Here is a 10,028-nt window from a genome sequence, read left to right as displayed (position 1 = left end):
AAAAATATTCCAGGCCTTCTCGGAACCTTCCCATCTGATGAGTAATTGATTTCTTACTCACCCTTGCAGTGTCTGCTCCACCGCCCTCTCTCGTCTTAATCATGGAATTCGAGAAATTGGACTTCATGGGGAGAAACTTAGTGGTTACCAAGAAGCAGCCGACGATTTCCACCATGAATTTGAAGAATTTGTTTTAAAAGAAGAGCTATCTTTTGAACAAATTTACAATTCTGACGAATCGGGACTTTTGTGGAAATGTTTTCCCACTCGCACTTTAACATTTGAAAGTGAAAGTAAAGCGGCGGGTCATAAAAGCAGCAAGAAAAGGATCACTATCATGCCTTGCAGTAACGTTACCGGTAGACATAAACTTAGACTTGTCATTGGAAAGTAAAAAAAACGAGATCTTTCAAATACACAAGGATAGAAAATTTGCCCGTTGATTACTTTAACTGAAAAAAAAAAGGGGGGGGGGATGGATTAACCGAAACATTTTTCAAGAATGGTTCGAAAAAAATCTTTGTTCTTCAAGAGCGTAAACATCTTAAATCGAAAAACCTGCCTGAAAAAGCTGTGCTATTGATCGACAACGCACCCAGCAACAAGCGTGCTAAAATCTTCTGATGGACAAATTTTTGCAAAGTTTCTCTCCCCAAACGTTACTGCGCTAATCCAACCCATGGACCAAGGGGTCATTGCAACAATGAAGAGAACATACCGAACCAAGCTGCTAATGACCAAAATTGAAGAAGGTTATGATCTGAAAGAGTTTTGGAAACACTACACAAACTTGGACAGCATCTACGATATTGCATCTGCATGGGACTCAGTGAAACTGTCAACCCTCATAAAATCATGGAGAAAACTCATGCCTAATGTTGAAGCCAACAGCAACCTAACCCCTTTGAATTGTGAAGAAGTGAATGAAGATGTAGACACGCCCACGGCGACTCTTGCCGATATGGTGTAAACAGTTCCGAGTGGTGAGAACGTCGATGCTGAAAACATTAACGTGACTGGAGTGTGACGTCAACGAACCTGGCTTCGAACGCTTGACAGATGACGAAATTTTGAAGAAAGCAAGAGGAGAGACCGAGAATGAAGGACAGCGAAGTGAAGGCGAAGAAGAGCCCACTGTGCAGATGCGGAAGACTCACGAAGCGGCTTTGCAACAAGTCGACGGACTGCTGAGCTGTTTGGAAGAACAAGACGACGCGGAGTTCGCCGAGAAACTTATGCTACGAAAAATGCAATCTCGGATCAAGAGAAAATGCTTCCAAAGCAAGAAGCAAACACTCTGACTGATTTCTCCAAAAAGGTGTAGTTTAACAGTTATGCTTTTGTAATTACATAATACATTACAGTATTAAAACAGTACATATGTATTAATTTTTCTGTGTATCTTTGACGCCTCTTGTAAGCGGCTTTTCTGTTTTCATTAACAAAATGCATTTTAGGTTGAGTGATATACTAAAATATTATGCGTTAGTTAAACATTTCCTGCTGTTTATTTTACGTTTTATTGCACATAAAACGATTTTTCAAAGTTGGAATGACTGTTTTCTCTTTTGCAATACCCATTTTTAATTTTTTTCGGGTTATCCGCGATTTTTGTTATCCACGGCGGCCGCGCCACCCAATTCCGTGGATAATCGGGAGTGTACTGTATCTAACTCTCACGTGCTATAAAATCTAACACAGAAGTTTAGTAGCCGATTAGTTATCAACTAGTGCTTAATTTTTGCCAATGCACCAGCCATGATATCTACAAAAATATTATCAAAACACGCAAAGCAACTTTTGATTTAAATTTTTATACAGTTTTTATGTCATTTATATATATGAGTAAACATTTCTTCTCTCAGAAGACATGATTGATTGAAGACTTAGATTTAACATTGCAAAGATGCAGTTTAATGTCAGTATCCAACTATTAAGCTGGAGAATGAAAACAAACCACAAATTCCTACACCTTTCTTTAGATTTTATGTATTTGGTTTTTCAAATGGCGGGCACTTGCCTATAACGGCATTGGCTACTCCAAAGTGGTAATTTTATTGTGGAGGCACCTAAATAGGCGGCCACCGTTACCTCCTATGAAGGAAGAGACAATTTTACATCCACGCCTTCTCCGGGATTCGAAACTGGACCCTTCGTTATCGCAGTTAGGCTTCCCTAATCACTACATCGTCTGGGCGGCGAATTTTACGTAATAAATATCTCCCTGTTCTCCTTTTCATTTAAGACAAATGATTGACGATGAATTAAAAAGCGTGCTGGGCATACTTTTTCTCGATGAAGATAAATTAGCATTAGATTATATATTCAAACACAAGAGCTTTTGATTTAAAGTAAATGCTAAGTTTGTAGAATGATTCGGTTTACTGCAGAGGAGAAAACATGGAAATCTTAGCCATGCCATCGCCGAAGTTTAATTTCCAAACCTCTTTATGCTAGCCGGACGTGCTTCCAATTATAGCACAAAGGCACACGATAAGGACGGAGAAAATTACTTACTATTTCTTAGACACAACTAAAAGGTTCAAGTTAAATTTATCAAATCTTAGACGTGTTTAAAGTACTTCTCTCCAACATAAATGCATTTTTGTAGGCGAATTTTTCAATGATTAATAGCTTTGAACCATTCATTCTTGGAATCAATTAAAAATATGCTTTTATAGCCTCATCAGTTTGAACTTCGAAATAAAAAAGCAGGGCACTTTAGATTAAAAATGTAGCTAAAAGTTAAGTACAGCAAGATTTGGAGAACAGAGTGGATGTTCTATGACTTTAAAGTGTTTTTGTTGAACAAATCCCAAGCGAATCTTGCTGAATGAGAAGATAAATTATGAGTCCCCTAATTTTCACTTCTTAAAGAATTTTTGGAAGATACTGGTGACCAGTTAGCTGTAACTTTCTTCTGTCTCTCTAATCTGATGGCTTGTATTTTTTAAAAATGTAGCATACAGAAGACATCGCTTAATGTGATCGCGGTTAATGTTATTTGGGGTCGTCTTCAAAGAGCCATATTTTACTCTGATTAGTATTTTTAGAACGGTCAACACATTTTCTAAAATTAAAGCTGACAAATGCTTTTCAGTGTCTTCATCCAGAAGAGAATTTTGACACTTCCCAAATTCTGTAAACCATCTGAATACAGTGGCAGTACTTTTATAGCACGATCATGCTATCACGTCAGCACTATTTTTTTTTTTTTTTTTTTTCAAAATTTATCCTATGATCGAAAAATTGCAATCGTTGCCACAAATTATCGTCTGCGGTCATTTAGACATCTAACAAATAATTTTCTTTTAGTGCCTATTGCTGGCCATTGTCTGAAAAGTTTTAGAGTTACTTGTGCATCTTTCAGTATTTCTTCCTTTTGATAGTATCACAATTTCGTAAAACTATTTTACTTACTTTTACTTTGCACAGGATATGAAAGACGCATTGCTGAACTACAAAGATTGCAATGTTATCATCGTCGATTGGAGCAAATCGAACGGAATTCCTTTTGCGCTGGCTGTAGCCAACACAAGAGTAGTTGGTGCTGAAATTGCTCTGTTGATCAACTTTTTGCAGGTAAATATATTTTAGATTCTATTAGCAAACTATTGATAAAGTTATCTTATTCTTTTGACATGGATAAATTTCCAAGAGTATTAATATTTAGAAACATTTCTCTAAGGTACTTGGAAACTTCTAATTTACAGAATAAACGCCGAAACATATGCATTGCTATTTTTCCAGTTTATCATAATTTCAGTTGGTTTCAATACTTTATTTTACTTTTCATTAGTATTTTTCTCACATGCTCATGCGCTAAAATTTAAATGAAATTTAGCAACTCGATTAGTAGTGCATAATACATATAATAATATTAAAATTTAAACTTTTATAGCATAGTAATTCTGGAGTGTTCTTAAAGTCTGTTTCACATTTCAGTGCATAGAGAAGAAACGATGTTGACATACTATTTGTCGTTAATTTACTGGGGAGGGGAGACATAACTGTCTTTGGATTTTAGTGTTTGTTATGCTGACGATATCTTCATACATTTTCACTGCAAGAAAAGTGAATTTAGTAAATATTTTAATAATTATGAATTCTAATGATCCATCCATTCAGTTCGTTTTAATTCAATCTCTCTAAACCTTTCCATGATATTCTTACAATGATTCTTATAATAAGCAAAGAATTTAATGTCATATGTGCATTCATTGTTCATAGGAGATTTTTTTTCTTTCTCTTTCTCTTTCCATGATAAACCTCTTAGTATGCTAAATAAAAATCTAATATAGACACCACATAACTTATTGTAGGTGTATTAAATTATATAAATTATATTATATAATTTAATACATCTATTAAATTATATAAAATATAAATTATTGTAGGTGTATTAAATTATACACACCATTTGATGCACTTCTTTCAAATTATTTCTTCGAATTGTTCTAACTTAATTAACCGATTCCTCAAGGCAAGATGAAAATGACATAAAAAATGCAAATTTTGAAATTAAATATTTTGGTCAATTTTTTCCGTACGGGAGTTAAACTTCTTAGAACTTTATTTTTTCGCAACGAATATAAAACTTTTTCAGATATAACTATAGGGATCGGGAGACCGCATTAAAAGTTAAATTTTGTTATTTGTAAAAAATTATTATTATTTATTTTATTTGCCATTCCCAAAGCATGAATATTTGCGTCATTTAAAACACTTCTGTAATTGGATTTATGTGACTACACCTAACGATTACAAAAATAAAGGCTGGGTAAGAATTTTCAAGTCGGGTAAGGGGGTGGGCATACTCGTTTGGTTCTGCCGACTGCAATGAAAAAGAGAGGTGCACAATTAGATGTTATGGCAGTCCCGTAAACAAAATTTCAGAGTTCTAATTCTAATTCAGTTATGCGAGATAAATACATACATACATACGTACGTACGGACAACCGTAGCAAAATATCCCTTTTGAATCCATTTTACAATCAGTTTTGGAAAAAACACTCCTTTATTCTGTCCGTACGTGCAAAAGTCAAGGTAAAAAAATTTTACAAATCGATTCGGGAACGGTCAAAATGGATATTTTCGTTAAAATACAATGCTCGAAATTTTTTGCGCTTATTATACTTCCTTTACTTCGTACAAGGAACTAAAAAATGGCTTCTATTTACTCTCATTTTTCTATTCTTCGCAATCTTTTCTTTCTCAGAAATACAATTATTTGAAAACTACTGCTGTCTGGAAGGCGCTTTTTCCTTATGTTATTGAATAAATGTTTAAAAATTTTCAACTCAGCATTATAAAAATACTTTGCTATTCAAAATAATAATGATAATTTTGTTGTCATTTTATTTTTTCTGTCTATTATTTACAAAAAAAAAAAAAAAAAAAAAAAAAAATCAATTATTTTTCTCTACAATTATTAATAAAGTCTCTTGTTTGGCTCTCAAGGATCCTGTATCTGGTTTCTAATTCTTAATGATTAAGCCTGTTAGCGACCGATGAATACTGGTTATTCGCCTTGGGTTCTATTTCTTTCGAACGAGCTGGTTGAATGGACGTTTTCGTTCATTTTCCCTATGTGTAACGTGAATACGAGGCAATATGTTTTAAACAATTCTCCACCAAAGCATCTCTCCCCTTAGATAGATAGCGTGACGCACTTTTCTTTAAACTAATAGGCCAAACCAAACCAGTTCTTGGGAAATTTATTGCTTATCAGCGCGGTTTAGAATTCAACGGCTTAAACAGAACATATTATATAATTCATATATTAAAAAGCATGAGAAATGACAGAAAAGGTGATATAAATAAGCCAGAAAAGAAGGATAGAAGAAAATCATACATAGCTTTGATGTCTAGTCCAAACAACCTTATCGTTTAACAGATTTACAGTCCAATCAATCTTATCGTTTAACAGATTTACAGTATAACTTTATATCTACAGAGATGCCAAAAAATTATGCAACTGATTTTATTGTAATATTCATTTTATTATGGTGACATGAAGCCTAATCCGCGCTATAAACGAGGTAAAAGAAACAAAAGCAAAAGAAAATTCTCCACCGAAGCATCTCTAACAAAATTAAAATTTTTCTGCAAAAGAAAAATTTTAATTAATTTTGTTTTATGATTTTCAGGTCAAATAAATGCATAAATGAGTCATTTAATCTTCGATCAAGGAAACGAAGCATTCTAAACCTATTATACTTGATTGAAACAGAAATGAGGTTTTACGCAAAACAGGTTTTATCCAGAAACTTTTACAATTATTTTTCAGGACTCTTTCGGAGTGAAACCAGAATCCTGTCATATCATTGGTCACAGCTTAGGAACCGAGATAGCTGGTTATGCCGGCGAAAGAATCAATAATCTGGGTAGAATAACAGGTAAGTGAAACAACACTATGATCAGAGAATCACTGACAGAATTTTACTTTTTGATTCACGGTAGTGTTTATTTCTATTATTTGCAGTGACGCCTGTTTATCCCCGAGCTTCTACATTGCAGTAGAATTTAATACCGATGAGGTCCTAAATAAAAGTTTTGAGGCATGTTTCTGCTCTGACTTAAGAAATTTTGCTATCATGGATAAACATAGTAATAATGATATATAAAATAAACCGAATGTATTAATATATTTATAAATTTTTATTAGTACAATATTTTATATTTTTATGCTTTCTAAACAAGGGCATTGATCCAGTGAGGCTTCTAACCTTTAATAACATATATATAGATGGACACAGGGCCGGCTTTAGCTTATACCTAAAGCCGGCCGTGTGTCCATGTATGTAGTTAAGGATAAAACTACAAAACAAAATACACTAGTAGTAAAAATTGAAGGAAGAACATAGTTACTACAAGTTTCGACCTTCATTATTGTATGAAATTGCGAAGCGCAGTTTTGCATAGCTATAAATCTTCAGCAGGAAGACGGTACATGTTCTGATTTTGGACTTGAGTGACATAGTGCGTATAATATAAAAATGTGAACTGTGAAAAATGTGAAAATGTGAAAGTTTATAGCAAATTTCAGCGATGAGTACGTATGTTGGAAATGTTCAGCGAGTTTCATTTCGTATTACAAACAATGAAATGGTCACTGAGAAAACATTTAGATGATTTCACTCAAGATAGAATGATTGGATGTGGGCGAATTATAGAAATGAAAGTGAAGAATTTTATTACATTTCCCTTAGCGTTGTATCATTGGAGTAAAAAGAGTCCAAATTAATGTTCTGTATAAAGACTTCCGAACTAAAATGTGGCGGATGGTTATTCACTATTACTTTGGTTGGGTTTTATTTGCTGGAGGGGGGGGAGACACGGGGATTTAGACTCCTTTTAAAAGGCGGGAAATGTAAGAAATAATTGCATTACCCAGTGCAGTCTTGTGGTTTAAATGATTAGTATATCTAGTTAGTAAATTGGAAGATCCATAGTTTGAATCCCGGCGAAGACACTGTGGATTTTTCACGTTTTCCGCTCCGAAAATACTAATGATCTCTTTATCTCCACAGGAAATAGAATCGTCTGTGAAAGCGGGTGATCATCTTAGACAGAGTTCATTATATTCTTATAAATATTTTCGAAATGTTTCGAGACTCAGCCTTGTTTGCTTTTTTTTTCGAAATATTCCAGAATTTTCAAAAGGATCAGAATATATTTTAACATAAATTGTTAACTATGGACAATCTGTTGTGCAACAAATCATATAATGTACCTTAATAAATATTGTTGGAAATTATCCGATTTTCAAGCCTTTAATTCACAGATACAAAGTTTCTGATAAGTTCATTTCTATTGCAGCTCTAGATCCTGCTGGACCTTACTTCAGAAATGTTTCCACAATGGTGAGGCTGGACCCATCAGACGCTCTTTTTGTTGACGCGATCCACACTCATTCCAGCGACGTTGAGGATGACAGTAAGTGTCACGAAAATATTGCTTGAATATAATTGTGCTTACTAGGGAACTGCAATGTTAGCGTCTTAAAGTTTGATGTAAATAATATGTATATTTATAATGTTGCATACTTATGTCTAATATATTCTTATCTGCAGTAATAATTATTATTACACCCAAGCTTATATCTTTTACACGTAATTTCACTTTCAAAGCAATCCTTTACATGTAACTTCATTTCTGAATTACCTGTTTCTTAGAATTCTAATAAGGAAAAATTTTACATCGTATGTTTTGGTTCTTGTTTCTCTAGATCATGATTCCTATAAATGAAACTCAACACTAAAACATACTTTAAGCAATATTTATTTTTCCATTATTTACAAATTTACAACGAGAACAACAACATGATTTTCATATTACGATGGTCTCAAATTACAATGAGATAATAACATCCAGTTTTTAACCTAAGCATCATCTAAAAATCAAATAAATATTTAACTCTTTCACCAACCGCTGGCGAAAGTGATCAGTCTGCAATAATATCATCAAGGCTAAGGAATTACTCTTAGAAATTCCTTAAATCTGCCATAATCTGGGATAAAATATAATTTTATCACTACACGGGAGTGTTCATAAAATTTCTTTAAACACTGATCCCCTATACAAGCTCCTAGTAGCGAAGCTTCCTAAAATAAGGTGCAGAATTTTATTAAAACACTTTCAAACTGTGATCTGGTGATTTTCGGGGGAAAAAACGGAACTTCTTATATGATTGAACTAGTGTAAAAATTCACATCAGTAATTTAATAATTATGTTTTATTCACCGTATATTCCGGCACATAATGCGAACTCTAAAGCAAAAAATAAGATCTAAGTTAACAGGTGCCCATTATATGTCGAATATAAAATTTATATATTTAAAAAAAAAAAAAAAAAAAAGCCTACAGAAATTAGATTCCTACATTAACTTGTAAGATTCTAATGTGTGTAATTTTAAGTTACAGTTAAGGTTGAAGAATCTTAAGAACTGGTAAGAGAATAATCGCTTGAGTTCGTGAGACAGTAAATAAAACTTGACAAGAGTTAAAGACCCTTTATTATTCCAAATTAATTTCACAGAACTCCTTCTTGAAGTTTTACAATAAAGCCGACACTCGGGCTTGAACTCAGAAAACTAAGAACTAAACTAATCTTAAGTAAAACGATATAGCCGAAGCTATCAAGATTCTAACAGATTTGGCCCCTCAACGCTAAATAAACTCGAAGCTATCAAGAACGTAAAGTACGGCCGAGCGTAATAATAGCTTAAGAGAGAGTAGCCTAAAAAGGCGGACGCGCGCTAATCAGAATCACCGCTTCTCTCTAACGAAGTCAGTAGAATTTCACAATTAAATACTTCTTCTCATTTTCACTCAAACGCGATTTTAAAAATACGTTTTGGCAGGAAGTTTTGAACTTGAAATTAAGAAAGTATAGGAAAGTAACTTTAAATTTAACTGTTAAATAAATTAAGATAATCCTTACAAACTAAATATTGTTTATTTAAAAGAAACGACACATCTTATAAATTTAAAACTTTCATTATCGCATAGTTTCCTTTACATAAAGCATATTAATTATTGAGTTTTCTTTTTTCTTTCAATCACATACGGAGCTTTCGCCAACACCAAATATCCTTGCTGCAGCACGATTTCCCTTTTCTTTCGCAAATTCAATGACTTTTGACATTTGAAACCAGCACTGAGTTTGTTTCGTTTGGCAGGAACCATATTTACTGCTAAAAGGAACACTAGATCACTTGTATTTCAAAAAGCAAGGGGGATTTACTAAAGCCTTCGATGTTCCATTTAGAATCACGTCTTCAAATGACTGTAGAAAGAGAAAACATCTGGCTTCTAATTCCGCGAGTTCGAATCCCTCGAGCAGGTTGGCAGGTCAAGTGTAACGTGAGCACATGAGCCAGTTTCCCTTAGAAAATCCTCCACGAAAGTATCCCTCCCTTTAGGCACATAGCCGTCGAGTGCTTGGCCGTAATCAAATAAACCAAACCAAACCTAATTCCATGAATTCATTCGGGTCGGAAGTGCATTCTTACCCCAAATTATGT

At 33.8% G+C, this 10,028-nt stretch overlaps 1 protein-coding gene across 3 annotated transcripts in view; it reads left to right on the top strand.

Moving 5' to 3' along the window:
* LOC118205459 (pancreatic lipase-related protein 2-like) overlaps positions 1-10,028 on the top strand; it is a 124,450-nt gene that overhangs the window by 55,800 nt on the left and 58,622 nt on the right. For all 3 annotated transcript variants that reach the window (XM_085820443.1, XM_085820444.1, XM_085820442.1), the window contains exons 3-5: positions 3,436-3,582; positions 6,290-6,398; positions 7,822-7,938. In XM_085820443.1, the coding sequence (XP_085676569.1) occupies positions 3,436-3,582; positions 6,290-6,398; positions 7,822-7,938 (373 nt within the window). The remainder of the gene's footprint in view (positions 1-3,435; positions 3,583-6,289; positions 6,399-7,821; positions 7,939-10,028) is intronic.

The sequence above is a fragment of the Stegodyphus dumicola genome, chromosome 7 (assembly GCF_044657685.1).
Source record: "Stegodyphus dumicola isolate Sdum_Otavi_A_Nest chromosome 7, ASM4465768v1".
NCBI lineage: Eukaryota > Metazoa > Arthropoda > Arachnida > Araneae > Eresidae > Stegodyphus > Stegodyphus dumicola.
This window is presented reverse-complemented; position numbering and strand designations above follow the sequence as displayed.